The sequence below is a fragment of the Schistocerca americana genome, chromosome X, assembly GCF_021461395.2.
Source record: "Schistocerca americana isolate TAMUIC-IGC-003095 chromosome X, iqSchAmer2.1, whole genome shotgun sequence".
Classification (NCBI taxonomy): domain Eukaryota; kingdom Metazoa; phylum Arthropoda; class Insecta; order Orthoptera; family Acrididae; genus Schistocerca; species Schistocerca americana.
Window position 1 is genome coordinate 899,697,591 of NC_060130.1, and position 20,944 is coordinate 899,718,534.

The window sequence follows — 20,944 nt, forward strand, 5'->3', positions numbered from 1 at the left end:
TGATATGTCACTGAATTTTTAGAATTGTTCAAATGGCTTTCATTCAGGAAAGCTTAAAACACTTTTATTAAAATAAACACACCTATTCCTGAGTCAAAAGTTACAACCTGTGTTCTCCGTAAACTTCTCTAACTTCACTGTCAGCAGTCACTGATAAATTTTTGTAAGAGTGATGGAAGAGGGGCTCAAAACAGAAAAGTCATCTACAAATTAAAGGCAAGGCACAGGCTTCCTTTTGTTGGATATTATATACTTTGGACAAGGAAATACCATTTGTGGTACTGTCTACATATCTTACACCAGCATGTAGTATTGAAGACAGCCTCCTCAAAAACAAAAAATGTAACTATCGGACGGTTAATACATAATCAAGCATAATGTAAAGTGAGGAGTGAAACCTTCTGTGTTCATACTGATAGTACCTATTGAGATACTTTGATTTTAATGTCTAAATCAGGCAACAGTTCACCACTAACTCCAAGATATTTCTTGTGATACCAGTGAAAGCAGCAACTGCTGGTGTTAATATGAACCTTTCAAAGTTTAAGTGAGATTTAAAATTACTACTGCCAACAATCTAGAAATGTTCCAATCACTTATAAATATCAAAGAAAATTCCCTGTGCAGTGTTGCAACATGGTTTATTATTTCTTACTGACAGCAGGTGTTGTGCCTGGAACACCTACCTCTCTTTCTCTTAAGGTTGCAGGTTTTATTGCAAGTTATAGAAAGCCCAAGAGGCATTCCATTATAAACATACTTCATAGATTTTAGAGTTCTTACCAGTCCTTGGTGTGTAGAAGACAGGTAATTTTGGTTGGTTGGTTGGTTCGTGGGATTAAAGGGACCAGACTGCGACGGTCATCGGTCCCTCAGGTAATTTTGCAAATCTCTTCTCTTTGACAATGTAAGTATTATTACACAAAATATGTGTTGTACCACTTTTTGTAACAGATTTTTCACCAAGAGGGCTCTGCTGTTGAATTCTCTATACGTGGGGTGTTACAGCTTCATTACAGCCTACAACCCTAGTTCCTGGTAGTTTTTTCAGTTATTATGACCCGTATTGAGTCCACAAAATGCATGAGAAATAATGATCAGTGCAAGGCCTGGGCAACCTTAATACAACGAGAATACAGCAGGAGCCTCAAGGATTGTCTTTTACTGGCAGCAGGATTCCTAGGGATTGTCCACTACCAATTGTTTTGTATCAATAGCATCCACCTCATTGGTGTGCAGCTCACCTTGTGGCTGAGATTTGTTTCATAGAAATCGTACCATTCACATGTTCTTAGCGATTACACCAATGCTGTACACACAGTATTCCATCATCATGCTCTACTGTGGACACGTAAGCATGTCCAAACCTTACACTGGTAGAGCACTTGTGACAATGGCCAGCACACAGCTCGAAAACCCTGGCTTCTTAAAGCTTAATGCAACTGCTGTGAAATTGAGAGAGATGAAATTTGCTCTCACTCCTAGTTCCAGGTAATATTTTTCTTTCTTTCTTTCTTTCTTTCTTTTTTTAGCCTAAGAATGAAGAATTTTTTAAACTGAAACTGCACTATTAGTCACAATAACACTAAACACTACACCAACAAGTGAAAAATAAATTAAACATTGTATCTTGCAGTTGTGCATGTATCAAAGCAGGCATCACCACAAATAGCAATGTAATTTCCTAACTTGTCTACAAATATCAAAATAATGAAGTAAACTGGCATGTCTCACTAATTAATTCTAGCAGTGCAAAATTCAACTACAGCTGAAGCATTTCTGCTTTATCAAAATGAACATTGAGCTGACAGTATAAAACTAAACCAGGCCAACCGACTTACTTATTACAGCATTATTATAATAAAAGAAGTTTACCGAGTAAAATAGTTTCGTCCATATGTTGCCCAGTGATCTTTTAGAATCTCTTCTACTGATTTTTTTAAATTTGCGATAACTGAAAGCCAGGCAAGAGCTGCCCACACCCCATCCTTCTCACGGATGTGGTCTGAGCCTGTCCTGAAACAAAGCAATAATTCGCTTTATAACTTATATTCTAGTAAAAACATACACAGGTCAGAATACTTTCTTTTATCCGAAAGTACACCCAAATTTTATTCCTGCCATGCATCCCTTATGCTAAAATCAATCCCAAAATTTACTCATCCATTGCAACAATGAAGTCCCCTTCAAAGTAACAAGACAATTGCAGTTTTAAATCCTTATATATAATAAATACTAATGACAAAGAGGAATACATACACAATATTTTGCAAACATCTGCTGCAGATTTGGAAGTATACTTTTTAGTGTTTTAATCCTTTCTTCTTTTGTTCCTATCACGCATCCTTTACCGAGCCAATGTTGGCTCTGGATTGGTATGGTACTTCATCTATTTTTGCAGACCACCCACTTTAATCATATATAAACTATTATTATTATGGGATCATCACTCCGAAAGGGATTTTTTAAAGCTACAGCCAGCTCCTCTGCATTATAAAATGTGACGTGCTACAAAATGTTTGCACATTGTGTATCTGAGGAGATAGCCCAATATTCACCTAGGTGGATATGGAAAAACACCTAAAAAACACACCCAGACTGGCCAGCTCTCCAGTCCCCATCATTAATCTGGAGAGCCGATTTGATCTGGGACTAGTGCGCCTACCCATGTCCCAAAGCGAGCACTTTAATGCAATCGGCTATCTGAGCGGGTAGTGTTTTACTGTCTTCTGTTATTATTGAGCCTTTGACGTATGAGAATTGTTCCCTGCAATTTGTACCATACTGTACCTTAAAATATTTATTCCAGTATTTTTGATACTTGCAGAAAGAGGACGTACATTTTCTCTCCCCTCAATCTTTTTTCACTTTTCAGAGGGCAGCAGATTATCACAGTTCTTACAATGAGGAGGCAATGTCAATCTTGCCTCATTATACTGCTCTTACCGAACCTGTTGGTCTATCTCCTTTACTATATAGAGGAAGTGCACAGTCACACATTCCACACGTCATATAGCAACTGTTTGTAAGGCTACACTGAGAGCAATAGATATGTAGCTAAAGATCTCATGACTGAAATAGCCATTCGATAATAAATACTTCAGCTGCTAACTTGCAATATCAGTATCAAATGATGCGCCAGTTAATAAAATGGTAAGAGAGATCTTGCCTGGATATTTGTTATAAGGAAATGGTCAGAGTATTTTCAAAAAGGAAGTGAGAAAATTAGGGTTCAACATCACATGAATGACAAAGTCATTAAACTAGGGAGCAGCGGAAGTAGTGGCTCATGGGACAAGTGTAAAAGGTCCTCCCTCCACCTTTTCTGCACACTTCCTTTCAGCACACCTCAGTTATCACAAGCCGGAAGTCTTCTGTTCCTGTAGGTTGAGGCAAATCTGGCAAACTATACCACAGACAATGCTGTCTGGCACATTTCATTACAAGGTGCTCAATTTGAAATGCTATTTAAAATCAGCAGATAGCACACTGAAATAAAGATTTTATATCCAGAAGCAGGTAATGACTTATTAACAATTTATTATGGCTCTGAAACAACACAGTATTCTCATTGATTTCAAAGGTATATTACAGCCAGATATATTGTTACTGCCCATCTGTTAAATTATGAATCTCTTTCAGTTTCAATTCTTTGACCATTAAAGCATTACTCTGCTTTGCATGTTAGTTTTAACCTATTCTGTTGTTGTTGTGGTCTTAAGTCCAAAGACTGGTTTGATGCAGCTCTCAATGCTATTCTATCCTGTGCAAGCCTCTTCATCTCCAAGTAACTACTGCGCCCTACATCCCTCTGAATCTGCTTAGTGTATTCATCTCTCTGTCTCCCTCTACTATTTTTACCACCCACACTTCCCTCTAATACTAAATTGGTCATCCCTTGATGCCTCAGAACATGCCCTATCAACCAATCCTTTCTTCTAGTCAACTTGTGGCACAAATACCTCTTCTCTCCAATGCTATTCAGTATCTCCTCATTAGTTACATGAAATACCCATCTAATCTTCAGCATTTTTCTGTAGCACTATGTTTCAAAAGCTTCTATTTTCTTCTTGTCTACACTGTTTACCACCCATGTTTCACTTTGATATGTGGCTACACTCCATACAAATACTTTCAGAAAAGACTTCCTGACACTTAAATCTATACTCGACATTAACAACTTCCTCTTTCAGAAAAGCTTTTCTTGATATGCCAATCTATATTTTATATCCTCTCTATTTCGACCATCAGCAGTTATTTTGCTGCCCAAATAGCAGAGCTCATCTACTACTTTAAGTGTCTCATTTACTAATTTAATTCCCTCAGCATCACCTGATTTAATTCGACTACATTCCATCGTCCTTGTTTTGCTTTTGTTGATGTTGATCTTGTATACTCCTTTCAACATACTGTCCACTCCATTCAACTGCTCTTCCACGTCCTTTGCTGTCTCTGACAGAAACTTCAAGGCTTTTATTTCTTCTCTCTGGATTTTAATTCCTACTCTAAATTCTTCCTTGTTTCCTTTACTGCTTGCTCAATATAGAGATTTAATAACACCGGGGATCCCTGTCACACTCTCTTCGCAACCACTGCCTCTCTTTCATGCCCCTTGACTCATAACTGCCATCTGGTTTCTGTACGAATTGTCAATAGCCTTTCGCTCCCTGTATTTTACACACCTTCAGAATTTGAAAGAGAGTATTCCAAAAAACATGGTCAAAACCTTTCTCTAAGTCTACAAATGCTATAAATGTAGGTTTGCCTTTCCTCAACTTATCTTCTAAGATAAGTCATAGGGTCGGTATTGCCTCTTGTGTTCCTACATTTCTACGGAATCCAAAATGATCTTCCCCGAGATTGGCCTCTACTAGTTTTTCCGTATCTTACATGGGGAGGCCACGACATCGGGATCATGGATGCACTTTCTGGCACTATTTTGATTTAGCCAGGTCTCATCATCAACATAAATAATAGGGCAACAATGCTTTTCTTTTCTGATTTTGTGCATTTTTCTCTGAACAGTTTCCCTAGTTGCTACAATACAAGATCTCTCCATCAGAATGTGTCTTCCATTGTTGTATTTTTGTATTCTAATATGAAAGATCTCAGAATGGCGGCACCCTGTGAAAGTAATCTTGTCATATGAAGCATCTGCTATTTTTTGTCTTGTAGGATACTCACCACAGTTATAAAAATCAATATAGTGTGATGAAAAACTGTCTTTCTGGAAACTGTCCAAATAAGTGACGCTTTTTCTGCCACTAATATCTTTCCTCAGGGATTGAAACTTTACTTCCTGAACACAGGTTTCCACTGCCTGTGCTTCTGCAAATATACTCTGTATGGTTTACAATGGAACACTGCCCATCTTCGCTGCTGCAGCCTGTGATGCCGACAAGATTTTGTATCTTCCGGCACTGTCTTCAAGGTCACAAAGAAATTCGTACATCTTGTATATGGCTCCCTTTGCTTGAATTTGTGAATTTTCAACCCCAATCATCTTAGATAAAAAATTAAAACAGCAGGACTATGTGATGAAAATCTCTACTCTCTTCACAAATGTACAACATAAGTGAATGCTGGGTAGCAACAAATTTGCAAATGCAGCAGCATGAATGAAATGCAGTACTACCTCATGAACCCTGTTAACAATAAGAGTTCATTTGGTACTCATTGCTACTTATGATGCTACCCACATGGCAACAGTGAGTGTGTTTTGCTGCTACCTTGTATAGTGATGGAGCACAAGCTCAGATTGGGGAAGGATAGGGAAGGACATTGGCCATGCAATTTTGAGGAAACCAACACAACATTTGAGATAAATAACAGAAAACATAAATCTGGATGGCTGGTCAGGGATTTGAACTGCCATGCTTCTGAGCACGAGTTCAGTGTCTTACCACTAAGTATTCTGTCACAAATGATGAGATGTAAAGTAATAATTGGCAAGCAGATAATGCAGACATCCTAAACCGTCAAGGACAAAAATGTTATAGTGACAAAGTGACATGCACAAGAACAATAATCTTTTATGTCATGGTTTCCTCTAATATGCACCTGTGCGTATTTCTTTACTGCAGTCACAGGGCTATGTACCAAACAAATTTGCCCCCCCCCCTCTTTCCTACCCATCCACTCTGTTTTAATATTCACATCCTGTTTCTTTTTAACATGTTTCAGAATTAGACAGTAACTTACCCAAAGCTTTCTTCGCCACACAGTGACAGTTTTCCAGCATCCATTAAGTTACCAAAGTACTTCCAACCAGTGGGGACCTCATAAACATCTTTACCCAACTTCTTGCCAACTCTGTAAAGATAAACAGTACATTCAGAATTGTGAACCACAAATGAAACTTCAATAGCACACTAACAGGGAAAAAATGGACTGGCATTCAAGATCTTTGATTTCAGATTACTTCAAATGTGGCCACAGAATCATCAAGCACTGCAGATAACACATATGCTAAATAATCATGTGACAAAAAAATTGCTTAGGCATCAAATTATTGTAGTTAGTCATAAACTGAGGCGATAAAAGTAATCAAATACCTCCTAATGTCATGTAGGACCTCCTTTTCCCAGGAGTAGTGCAGCAACTCAGTATGGCGTGAACTCAACAAGTCACTGGAAGTCCCCTACAGAAATAATGGGCCATGTTGCCTCTAGAGGCATCCGTAATCATGAAAGCTTGAAACTGTCCAGAATGTTCTTCAAACTAGTCGTAAACAACTGTGGCTCAGTGACATGGCACATCGCCATACAAAAATATTCAAATATTCTATTGTTGCTTGGGAACATGAAATCCACAAATGGCTGCAAATGGCCTTCACATAGCCGGACATAACAATTTCCAGTCAATGATTGGTTCAGATGGACCAGAGGATCAAGTCCATTCCATGCAAACACAGCCCACACTATTATGGAGCCACCACCAGCTTGCACAATACCTTGCTGACAACTTGTGTCCGTGGCATCATGGAGTCTTGTGCCACACTCTAACCTTACCATCTGCTCTTACAAACTGAAATTTGGACTCATCTGACCAGACTACAGTTTTACAGTCTCTAGGGTCCAACCAGCATGGTCACGAGCCCAGGAGAGTCACTGCAGGCAATGTCTTATTGTTAGCAAAGGCATTAATGTTAGTTGTCAGATGCCATAGCCCAAATTTCACCGCACTGTCCTAATGGATACGTTCATCGTACATCCCACACTGATTTCTGCAGTTATTTCACACAGTGCTGCTTGTCTGTTAGTTCTGAGAACTAAACACCACTGCTCTCTGCCATTAAGTGAAGACTGTCAGCCACTGTGTTGACATTGGTGAGAGGTAATGCCTGAAATTAGGTATTCTTGGCACACCCTTGACACTACAGATCTTGGAATAATGAATTCCCTAGTGATTTCTAAAATGTAATGTTCCATATTTCTAGCTCCAACTACAATTTTGCATTAAAAGTCTTAATTCCCGTTGTGCAGCCATACACGTTGGAAACTTTTTCACATGAATCACTTGAGTACAAATGACAGCTCTGCCAATGTACTACCTTTTATACCTTGTGTACGCGATACTATCATCATCTGTATACATGCATATCACTATCGCCAGACTTTTGTCACCTCAGTGTAATTCAAAATACATTTGTCTTATAGGGTAGAATTTTATTAGTTTTCCCACACAGAAGAATCTAGTCACTGTAATTTGTCATCTTTCAACAGCAAACTTGGATACAGATTAGTCTCCACAGTACTGAGGCAGTGTTGCTACATATGAAGGTTCCAGATGCATCCAACATGGGTGTTACTTTCAAGTGTGCTGTTACTGTAAATATGCATGTGCCACATGTGCAAAATGTGAATATAAGAGTAATGATAGCGAATAAAACCGTGAAGGAAATTAATCAAACTGAAATCAGTGTGCAATGTGTATTTAGAAAAAATAGGATTAAAATTTATTTTTTAAAATAAAAAAAGGAATCCTGAATCAATAGACGGGTTGAGAAGGAAAAACTACAAAAAAATATCTACTAGGACTCTCAGTGTTTTGATTTCCATTGAGTAAAACATACCTAGTTTTACATTCAAGCCTTCACTTTTACTGCTTTTCAAAGTCATGTGGTATAAAATATCACAAAACAGATTAGTTTTATTCTGCTGATAACTGTGTCATTGTGACAGCAATCCTGCTCAGTACATGAACAACTGTTGAATTCAACAACGTAACTAACAAGGGAACCTCCCCATTGCACCCGTCTCAGATTTAGTTATAAGTTGGCACAGTTGATAGGCCTTGAAAAACTAAACACAGATCAATTGAGAAAACAAGAAGAAGTTGTGTGGAACTATGAAAAAAATAAGCAAAATATACAAACTGAGCAGTCCATGCGCAAGATAAGCAACATCAAGGATAATGTGAGCTCAGGAGCGCCGTGGTTCCGTGGTTAGCGCAAGCAGCTGAGGAACGAGAGGTCCCTGGTTCAAGTCTTCCCTCGAGTGAAAATTTTACTTTCTTTATTTTTGCAAAGTTATGATCTGTCCGTTCGTTCATTGACGTCTCTGTTCACTGTAATAAGTTTAATGTCTGTGTTTTGCGACCGCACCACAAAACCGTGTGATTAGTAGCTGAAAGGACGTGCCTCTCCAATGGGAACCAAAAACATTTGATCACAAGGTCATAGGTCAACTGATTCCTCCACAGGAAAACACGTCTGATATATTCTATATGACACTGGTGACGGCATATGCATCACATGACAGGAATATGTTGTCGACCCACCTAACTTGTACCCTTGGCGAATGGTTAAAAAGATTCTTCTACCTTGCCCGATTTAGGTTTTCTTGTGGATGTGATAATCACTCCCAAAAAGTGATGAAAACATAAGAGTTTGTCACATAAACTGCAACAAATGAATGCAACAGTTTCACAGTCGCACAGTTTTCCCTGTGCTCTGTCAAAACAAAAGTTTTTAACTTTTTCAAATTTTTCTGTGTGTAGACTGTCAAATCCTGCACATGTCCAAGCAAATCTGAACATGTCCTAGAATTTTGGAGAGTGAAGTTGATTATGTGTGAGTGCCTGAACTTTGATAATTGTCTGAAAATAAAAAATTAAACTTTTTACTCGAGGGAAGACTTGAACCAAGGACCTCTCATTCCACAGCTGCACGTGCTAACCATGGGACCATGGCGCTCTTAAGTTCATACTCACCTTGATGTTGCCTATCTTCCACATGGACTACTCAGTTTGTATATCTTGCTTATTTTTTCATAGTTCTACGCAACTTCTTCCTGTTTTCTCGATTGATCTGTGTTCAGTTTTTCAAGGTCTATCCACTGTACCAACTTATAACTAAATCTGAGGGGGGTGCAATGGGGAGGTTCCCTTGTAAGTACCATTATCTGTCCAGTGAAAAAGATCTAGAACTACCTATAGTTGAAATATCAAGACAAAACACAATTATTTGTGTGCACAGGTCACCAGATGGAGACAAAAAAGTATTTCACAACCACATGGAGGAACTTTTGGAAGAAATTCTCTCTCCCAATAAAAATATAATTGTATGTTGTGGCTTCAATGTTAATTTCTCAAAATCCAATAAATTCAAAGACGATTATTTCAAAAAAACAACAACCTCTGCAGACCAGATTTTGTTAAATACACGCAAATCTGCCTATAACATACAAGTGGTAAACACAGGTTTTCCTGATCACTAAGCTCAAATTCTTACAATGAATGCTGCAGGAAACTCAAAAACTCAATGGAATAAGATGCACTGTTAGGAGTTTTCAATACAGAAAATGTGGAATATTTTTGTTTTCCCCTGAAGAGTAAAAACTGGAATGATGTACGAGGGCTGTTCGAACAGTAAAGTGACTTTTCAAATTGCGCGCACAACGTACATTTGAATATCGATTTATTTTTTATTTTTTTGTTATGTTGGTACACATGTCCCAAACATATGTTCACAGTTTCAAGTGTACAGCATACTATGTTCGTTTTTGACAGATCGAAAAGTTGAATGTGTTTTAATGTGATCGGCAATTTTCAATTATTATAAAAAATGGAGCAAAGAATATGCATCAAATTTTGTGTGAAAAATGGAATCAAGTGCTATAAAACACTTGAAAGGTTGACAGTGGCATATGGTGAGTCTGTTCTAAGTTTAAAAAAATGTTTACAAGTGGGACAAGCTCTTTCAAGATGGCCAAGAAGATGCCAATGACAAACCTCGCTCTGGATGCACCGCACATCAACAACAGATGATAACGTCAAAGCTGTGAAGAAAATTGGTTTGGAAAATCATTGAATTACCATAAGAGAAGTAGTTGAGGATGTTGTCATATCGGTCAGCTCGTGTTGTGCAATTTTTTTTGGATGTTTTGGGTGCCAGATGTGTGTCAGCGAAGTTTGTTCCAGAACTTCTCAATTTTGATCAGAAGAACCATCGCATAAGCTTTGCTCAGCAGCTATTGAATGACGTCAATGATGATCCTGATTTGCTCAAGAGGGTCATAACTGGTTCGAAACATGGGTTTACAGTTATAACGTGAAAATCAAAGCCCAGTCGTCCCAATGGAAGCATCCTGGAGAACCAAGACCGAAAAAAGCACACCAAGTTCGATCAAATGTCAAAGATTTACTCACTGTTTTTTCCAATTACCGTGGCATAGTGCGTCATGAATTTTGCCTGAAGGTCATACGGTCAATAAGGAGTATTAACTTGATGTTGTGCGCCGTTTGTGAGAAGCAATATGCAAAAAATGTCCGGAATCATGGAAAAAAAATTCACGGCTTTTGCACCATGACAATGCACCTGTTCATTCATCGTTGCTTGTGAGGGAGTTTTTGGCCAAAAGCAACATGACAATCATGCCTCACCCATCATATTCACCAGATTTGGCTCTCTGCTTCCTGTTCCCAAAACTGAAGAGATCTATGAAAGGACGAATATTTTCAATGATTGAGGAAATAAAAACTGCATCGCTGGAAGTACTCAATGCTGTACCAAAAACTGCTTATGAGAAGTGTTTTGAGGATTGAAAGAAGTTTTGGCACAAGTGTATTGTATCTGAGGGGATTACTTTGAAGGGGACAACATGAATATTGATGAATATTTTTTCATAAAAATATAGTTGCCTTATTTTTTTGAATACACCTCGCATACAACTGTAATGATACCAATGAAAAATATGGTAAGTTTATGGCCACATTTAAGCCATTTTTTAAAAAAATAGCTTTGCCCAAGAAAACAACAATTAACTCTGTTCAAAAAACAAACAAGTTGATTATGAAAGGGATAAGAATATCACATCAAAATAAGAGGAGACTGTATGAGTACTCCAAGAAAAATAGTAGTCCTGATATTGATACCTATTTCAAAAGATAGAAACAAATACTAACACAATTTATTTCAAAAGCAACAAAAACTACAAAATGATAAAATTATGTGTAATCCCAAGAATAAAACTACAGCAACTTGGCAAATTATAAGAAGATAAACAGCTGCAAGGTCAGTTAATCATAGTAATTTACAGCTGATTATGAGTAACAAAAAGCTAACTGATCCCAAACACATGGCTACCGCATTCAACCATTATTTCTCAAACAAAACACAGCAGCTGATAAATACACATCATGACACATAGCAAGACAGTGGACAGTAAATTCAGATCAAAAAATTCAAGCAAATACATTATTATGTATCCAGAGACACCAGAGGAATTGTTAAAAATAATTAAAGAATTGTGTAATAAATATTCTATGGGTGCTGATGATGTATCAGTTGCTATCACCAAAGGTAGTGCAACATTTATTGTGGAGCCACTAGCAGACATAGTGAATACATCATTTGAGAGTGGTGGATTTGCAAATAGTCTCAAAAAAGTAACACCTCTGCATAAGCAGAGTACAAAATATGAAATTTCCAATTATAGGCCAATTTCAGTTTTGTCAGCCTTCAACAAAATTATTGAAAAAAGTTCCTTAGAAGATAAGCAGGCTTCTTAAATAAAGAAATGTTGATAAATGACCCACAACATGTGTTCAGAAATGGAAATTCAACCCAGTCAGCAAACTGACATTTTAAACGAAATATTAAAAGCAGTAGATGATAAACAACATGTATCTGGAATATATCTTGATCTCAGTAAAGCCTTTGATGTTACTGATCATGAAATTCACTTGTGTAAGTTAATTTATGGAATTAAATGCCACTCTGAAAGATGGATACAATCCTACCTCAAAAATCAACGAAAAATTACAGAAGTAAAATAAAAAGAGAGTGAAACATAAAAAAAATTCTTGTTTTTGCAGGAAAAAAATAAAGTCTGAAGTCCCCAAGGGTCAGTGCTAGGACCTGTCCTATTTCTGCTTTATGTCAATGACTTGGTTGATAAAATACATGATGGAACCATAGTACTCCTTACAGACAATGCAGATATTTTAATTAAATCACACAGTAAGGAAAATCTGCAAGAAACTGCAACATCAGTTATGAATAGCATAGCACAGTGATTCAAGACCAATAGGCTCATTGTAAACTTTGAAAAAATGTGGTAGATGACTTTCAGACCACGAAAAATTTCAATCCTGCAAACCTTGTTTTCATCACTAAAGGAAAAAACGTCTCAAGTGTCAGTCATGCAAAATTTTTAGGCTTGCATATTCAGGAGGATTTGAAGTGGGAGATACATCTTACCAATCTAAATAAAAAGCTGAATACACTAATGTATGCTCTTAGGATTCTCATTCAAAATATAAGATGCTCATCAGTGGTGACACTATACTATGGTAGAATACACTGATCATCCAGAACATTACAACCACTGACCTACAATCGATATAAAACTGTCCAGACGATAGCTGCATCACCTGGCGAGGAATCACTGCTAGTGCACACATGCACGGTGCATGCAATATCAGCGAACATACTGCCCATGTATAGAATGGGGAAGGCATGCGATCTGAGATCAACTGAGGGCAGATTGTGATGGCCCATAGGCTTGGCACGAGCATTTCATAAACTGCACGACTTGACTACTTGTCTGATGTTCAAGCAGTGCTGTGGTGAGTGTCTTCAACATGTGGTGAAACCAAGGTGGAACCTGCCAAGACACTATGGCGTTGGACAGCCACTCCTCATTACAGACGTCAAACTTCTTTTCTGATTGCATCCTCGTCACTGTGTCTAAAGTCTAACGATTTCTCATTGCATATGATTCCCTATGTTCCCAACAAAGAGTTCGATACACGGCATGTCCAAAGTAGGTCACTTGTTTATGGCTCATTAGTTACAGTTTTTACATAAGTTCAGGTGCTGCTGCTCCTATAGTCATTATTATTTAATCACTCAACAATAAAGTTATCAGTAACATTATTATTAACATAATTAGAGATGAAGATCTAAAATTAGTACATAGGTAATATGTAAATCTAATAAGGATCTCATTTGCCTTTTCTCAAGCACACCCTTCACATTTGTTAAATTGGTAATATAGTTGCCATAGAAATATAATAAGGGTAACAGAAAGAAACTAAAATAATAAATCTGGATTGTCTCGCTAGCTCCTCCTTACTTAGTAGAGGGCATAGCATAAATGTGTGGTGAAGGATACTTTTGGTACCACTATCATTTACCCACTTCTACACTGCCTCACAAAAAATGTGAAGCACCAAAAACATGTGGTCAGATGTCAGTGTAACTTCATACATGTACGCACCAATGGTGGGTACGTAACTTAGTATAGTTGCTACTCTCTGTGACAGGTAGAATGGTCACCAGAGTGCATTTGTGTTGTTATCAGGCTTGGTAGGGTATATATGGGACGTGAACAGCATCACTGAGTGATGAATGTGAAGGACATGGAGAGGCCACATACTCATATGTGGCAGTGTTATTAGAACCTTCCAGTGTTTCAAAGAGGTCTCATTGTGGACTATTAACCCTTTGGCTGGTACAGACATGCTTGAAACAAGCTGAACCGAATGCTGTGTTGTTATCACCCAATCTACCTGTGCTAAGTAGCATGCACCTGGGCTTCTTTCATGACTGACGCTATTCGAACGACCTGTCTTGGCCTGTACTGAATATTTCTGGAGTGCTATCTGCAATGTCTCCTGTCACTAAGATTTGTCACCACCAAGAGGAATATAATTGTGAATGTAAAAATTAGTTTCCGACTTTGAGGGTTGTCAGTAATTTAACTGTTATTAAAAAAACCACAGATTTAAAACCTGCTTTTTTCTCCAATGGTTTCTTATGCCATTTTGATAGCCCATTCTGACTGTTATGTGTCACTTTCAATATAAATCAGTAGTTGTGTTCCTTCATAGCTATACATCAATAATACCTTCTGTACTTCATGTGCTATTTGCTCCAATAAACAAAGAAATGAACACATTTGGTTTTAGTTATGCTGATATTTTTGAATCATATGCTGATGGTTACTTTCTGTACATGTGCAGATTTTACTATTTTGTTACATCTGAGGGATGAAAGCCATCAATGACACAGTTCTCTTTTGTGGTGTTTTGTAGTTAAGATCATCCTGTCATTTCGCATGGCGAACAAAATACACTAACCATCTGTGACATCATTCTGAACTACATTAAAAACTTTTATTGTATCATGAGATTATTTGATAGTCTCATGGAAAATTTTTCACCACATTAACTGACTTCTTAATCACTGGAAGAGGACACATTGCATATCCGTAGTAAGTACAATATGTAAACAGTGCATCTATGGAACAGCTCTCATCCTGTTACGAAATTTGGCAATGCATTCCTTAAATTTCTGATAACTTGTTGTCTATCGGAAATGGATAGCATACTTCTGTCATGCAGTTAGTAATATTTCATAACTTTAATGTAGCTTTCAGAATCAGGCATACATAGTCCAAAATGTTCGCCCTTTCTTGTGTGCTTTCTGGCGCCACCATTCGTCCATTGACTGCCACAAAGGACATGGTGCATATGAGCCTGGACTGATTATGGAAACATATGAAAACAGTGTTTTGTGTACAGCTATGCAAGAAAATTTTCAAGGCACTGGAAATCAAGGTGTATGAATATTTTTTGTTGGTATATGAATATGGCAATATCTGTAATAAATGACCATTTATTATTTTAGTGTGTCTGAAGCGATGTGTGCTGCATTTTTAATTTCATGCACTTCACAAAAGAAATAGACATCACAGCACATCAAACTTACAGTCTGTGTAATTGTCAGCACACAGTATCTTACATGAAGAATGACGGAATGCTTGAATCACAGCCTAACTGACAGTCAAGTCCGGAAGGCAAATCATCAAATGTATAATATGCAGTTGAAACTAATTTTTTTCCCCAAGGAAATGTATCATGTAAACTGTGACATCTACAACTATTTTGACGCTGACTAATTCATCCTCACTGCTGCTCATCAGTAGCTCCATGATCTGTTCCTCAGTGAAATAGTTAACAAGAAAACACTGTGATACCAATCCTGATGAATAATAACAACCAAAGTCTAATGTATGCTTAAATGCATCAACAGCACATAGGGCCCTGAGCTGTGACATGACTATAACTGTCAATAGCGCTCGAAGGATGGCAACGTCAATAGTGCTCAAGGAAAACCCAGAGGCCATGCTTAAACTTACCAACAGTACCCTGGGGAGCACAGGTGCCTGTCAAGTTAACTCATCAATGGAAAGCAAAGGATTTTAATCATTAATGCAAGGATGTTGTCCTGCAGCAAAATTCCACTGTTTGCTGTGAACTTCTTTGGATGTTTTCTTCAGATAGTATTATATGTGTGATGAGATGATGCTCACGGGCAGTAAACTATTTTGGCCATAGTCTATCCGTCTTGGATGAATTTATAATAAACGAGTGCTGCTCAACAAAAACAGTAACTGCACTTTTCTTTTGCTTTTGACAATGCAAAATCCCACATCTTTTGACAAAGTATTATGTTCTATTTAACAAATCCTTTGTCTCACTTTAGAGCCGTAGAGGAATGTCAGGTTTCATCATAGTTTTCATAAAGTTCATATCTATGTCTGCTATTGCAAAGGGATTGTTTGCCATTTAAGTTTTTTTGTTCAGTAAACTACATTGCTGGAAACCTGTGTTAAATAAATCTGATACATTTTCAAAATATTATCCTGAATGCTTTGAACACTCCCATGTGATACACATAAGTGAGATGCAACCTCAATGAATCTTTTGTCATCTGTCTGCCTGGATGATTTTATGACTAGAGTCAATATTTCTGTCACAGATAAAGTAGAAAGATGGCTGTACAGCTACAATCTTTGTGCCAGTCTAACATTTGAGGAATTTTTATTAATTAATTTCTGTAGGCTCCTTTCTATATCCTCTGTATAGTGGTTTCTGTAGCAGTATACTGAATATGATGATCTCATACCGTTTAGTAAAAGACATTCCAAAATACGACAATGCAAAAATGCTGGTATTGCTATGGCACTGATTACTGGGTTGCTTTCATCTGCACAGTACTCAAAATCACCGCTGCAGTCCAAGAGTTACTGATTTGAGGAGTATGAAATCCCAGTTGGTGATCATCCTATCACAATTTGTACACTAAGTTTCACGAACTTTTTGATTTTTACTATATATGCTCTGTGGGTGTCCCCATAATAACATATCAGTACAAAATACATTTTCAAGTGTTCAGTTGTGCTACAGATTCTATTTATGACAATATTTCAAAGACTGCCACAGTAATAATCTTCTGGTGCTCAAAATGATTATTTTGATGTGCTCACTGTCTGGGCTCCAACCAGACTGATGGTTTGTCATTTCTGTCTCTTTCTGGTGGGTTAATATGTAGTTGGAATCACATTTTTAAAAAAATTATACAAATTTCTTACATTAATGTGAAAATTATTATATATTTTATCCAAGATCCAAAAATAAGAGCTAGTTTTATATTTCTGAGCTCTTAGTAAGCAAAGTACAAAAGTGACAGTCAAGTGCAGTCTAGTTTTATCACTCTGAATTAAAAAATGAAGAAAACAAAAATTGTTCTGTTACAGTCCTATATGAGCTCTATTCCAACTTTATATACTTCCACAGTCCAGTATTAACACAAATTGAACTTAATATAGTACAATGGAAACCTATAGCAAAAAGAACTGAACTTTAATTAGAAACCAAAGGTATCTCAAGGCCGTGTTATTTCTCACAGGAGTAAGACATCATTGGCAGTATAATTAAAATTATTTCACCGAACTATTATACTGGCAGAAAAAGTGAATCCAACAGGAAAATAGACCAATTATAATATTCTTCATCAAATCCCTGAAATCCCTACAGTATCAGCCACTTCAAACAACAGCTGTCAGTGTTGAGAAAATCTATTCTGTGGATGTAATTACCTTCCACTTTCCCTAGGGACACATGCTTACAAAGACAACTGTAGCAGCAAACGAGTGAACAAAAGTATAAAGTTCTTCCTGCACTCTGAAGTGAATATCCTCATACACATCTTATCCTCACTAAAGTACGGTATGGAAACTACACAATAACCACACATTGTACAAAATTTTCTATTTGCAAGGTATTGTTTGTAATAGCAGAACTAATCTCCTGCCAAATCAGTGAGAAAGAACACTGTTCCTTCTCATACTTCTCAGTACCAAGGCTGGAAACAAAATTGGTAATATTGTTTATTTTTATGGTCTACTTTTTCCAGATATCTAACACCGATTCTCACTGTACACCCTTAACAGTCTACATGAGTGTGAACTGTAGTAAAAAATAGCAACAAAAACTGTAATAAATAATAGCAACAAAGACATTATCCTGGAAATCTAAAACTGGACAGTTATGACATGAGACTTCACATTATGCTATGAACAGAAATTTGTGCAGTATAAACATAGCTTAGTGATTACCTGTCAACCGCTGCTCCAGTTGGCATGCTTCTTGCAAATCCCTTCACACCAGTGCGCTTGAAATAAGGTATACATTCTAAGTTGGCAGCTAATACAGCAAGGGAGTCTGAAGGTGTAACAAAACATGCTTTTTTCCCAAGAATCATGTTACGGTCCTAAAAAAATTATAAGTCACAGTTACTGGTAAAGTACATGTTGATATATACACTCAAAATTTCAGGATAGCTATATGGTACTTACCCCATCACCATCAAATGCAGCTCCAAAATCATATTCTCCTGCTTTCATAGCATTCACCAAATCAGCAGCATAAGTAAGATTAGGATCAGGATGATGCCCACCAAAATCTTCTAAGGGAACTGCATTCACTACACTATCTGCAGGTGCTCCAAGTTCTTTTACAAATATCTGGCTAGCATATGGTCCAGTAACTAGAAAAAAATCATAAGAAAATAAGCTAACCACAAACTCTTTCCACATAAAGGTACAGAACAGAGAACTTAGTCACCATACCTCCATGTAAACAGTTGATGAGAATGCTGAAGGGCTTCCCAGTACTGTCGCCTTTAATCAGTGCTCTCAAGGCAGAGAAATCAAAAATTTCTTTCATATAGGTAACATAATGCTCAACAGAATCTATCACTTCAACTTCAAACTTTTGGTTGTCAACCTGTGAAAAATATAAGTAAACATTACTAACAAAGAGGGCAAAACTATAGTCCAAAATGTTAAACTCCCAAAAATCAACAAATTGTCGATTAATATTGTTTTATGACCTTGTGACACAGATAAAGTGAATTTGCAAATAAAAATAAACAAACAATTTTCCTGTCTAATAATATAGCTCCTCCAATCATTCAGATACAAAACATTCTGGGACACTATCTGACAAATACAGGTAATCCCCAGTACTCATTAAGACATTCTGCAAAACACTTTTTTCCATGTGTATGCAGCATTCCTTTTACATTTTTGATGCTAGTATTTGTCTGTTCTTATACTGTATGTACTTTTTCAGTTCTTCATCCTTAATACATCTGACATCCTTCATAAACAATTTTATGTATACAGGGTGAATTACCTAAAACTTGCACTGTAGATATTGCAAAATGGGAAGTGCTATTCATGTGCAGTTTTCACAGAATGGATTGGTAGTCAGGGGCCTGTACTGTTATCCTGTAAACAGAGTGCAATAACACTTATGAAGTGTATTTTTGTGCAAACAAACGCTTTTTACAAGGAACAATGCCTACTGACATTAACAAACTAAATGTAGGGTAAATTAGAATGTCAGTGGCGTTTGATGCAGAAGTCTAGAGCAAGTTGTTTATGAGGCATTGTATTGTGTAAAGTTTCCACACTGACACTTGTACAATACCTGTGGTGGCACACACAAAGTCAATACTAGTGCATACACTAGCTATGTGAATTCTGACCACTAACAAGACAACTGGTTGTATTCAAAATGAACACTGGCAGCAGCAATACAAACTTCCAGTCTGATACGAAATGACTGCTGCACACGTGCTAGCATTTTATTGGAGAAGTCTGAGCAGGTTCTGTTAATACATCATTGTATATCTTTTGGTTCAGTTAGTATGTCCTTGTAGACAGCAGTTTTCAGATTTCCCACAGAAAAACATCTGGGAATTCTAAGTCTGTCATCTCTCTACTTACATTACACTGTGGCATTTGTTGCTGACAATAGTGAACCACACAGAAGAAACTATAAAATTAATTCAGTGAACACAGGATGGAATGAATGCATTTTGATAACAACTTCCTTAAGCATTGTATGGAAGAGTGTGCATTATTCAGCAGAACTGACAAAACTGAATAATAAACCACAGATCTTTAAATCTATCTTGAAAGGTTTCCTTGTGGCAGGTTTTTTTTACTTACAAGGGTTCCCCATAATAGTTGGAAACTTTTCTCTGTAATTTATTAATATACTTCCTCTCTTTCTTCCACGTTTTTTTAATTCTTTAGTTTCTTTCTTTTATTAATTTTATAATTAGCATTCTTGAAGAATGTACTGACTCATTCCATGATAAGTAACATTGGCTCACATGGCCCCACTGAACCCGATAAATAAATAAATAAATAAACCAAAGTGTCAAAAATGCTAATCCATCTTCGTTGTCAGCTACTACACGAGAGGCAATAGCACATAACCAGCAGGTTTACAGTTAAAATTTCAGAGCCATATGTTCCAAGAGGAGACAAGGCACATATCACCTCCCCACCCATCTCGCAAAATGATGGTACCATCCGAGTAGTGTGATCTAATTTTGAGGGTAGCTGATGGTAGTTCTTCCTGCATATCATTAATGAATGGAAATGCAAGAAAGAAGAAATGATAGTAGTATACATAGTACCCCCCTCCCCCCTCCCCCCACACAAATGCACACACAAAAACAACAAAGTGGTTCATAGGGTCTAGTTAATGCAGACCAGACTACTAAATAAACTGCATTGGCTATAGAGTCAATGTCTGCCTACAACAAAGCTGCAAATGGCAAGAAAGACAGTAAAATCTGTTGAGACTAAGAAGAAGTTCTTTTGTAAATAACTGCTAACTTTTAAGTTTTAATTACTAGAGTAAACAACATGATGATAAAGTACTATCTGTGAAATTACCATAAATATGGAAGTGTCATCTACTGTATGTAACATATGACAAAATAAACATTACTATACTGATGATATTTCTTTTAAAACATCATCTATTTAGATAATTTTGATGTTTTGAAGCATGATGGGCAAAATTTATTAATCCATCATGCTACTGGTAATCCCATCTTTTCTTAGAGATCAATACTATAATTTTTATTAACAATAGAAGTGGCAGTCCGCAGAACTTCCACTCTGCCCACTGAAAATAAGAGTATTGCTTACTTTAGAAGGACAAACTAGAATGCTATGAATAAAGAAACACTTCTGTGCTCATAAAATATCGTACTACCGTGACAGTATAAAGTTTCTAATGGCTGAGGTGCATAACACTTTTACTAATAGTTTTTTAAAAAACTATC

The 20,944-nt window shown here is 37.0% G+C and overlaps 1 protein-coding gene across 1 annotated transcript in view; it reads right to left on the minus strand.

Moving 5' to 3' along the window:
* The window catches only part of LOC124555527 (phosphoglucomutase), a 37,438-nt gene that overhangs the window by 12,341 nt on the left and 4,153 nt on the right, over positions 1-20,944 (minus strand). Inside the window, exons 4-8 of the mRNA XM_047129480.1 lie at positions 18,423-18,579; positions 18,150-18,340; positions 17,910-18,064; positions 6,202-6,312; positions 1,876-2,016 (exon numbers count right to left, since the gene is read on the minus strand). Coding sequence (XP_046985436.1) covers positions 1,876-2,016; positions 6,202-6,312; positions 17,910-18,064; positions 18,150-18,340; positions 18,423-18,579 — 755 coding nt within the window. The remainder of the gene's footprint in view (positions 1-1,875; positions 2,017-6,201; positions 6,313-17,909; positions 18,065-18,149; positions 18,341-18,422; positions 18,580-20,944) is intronic.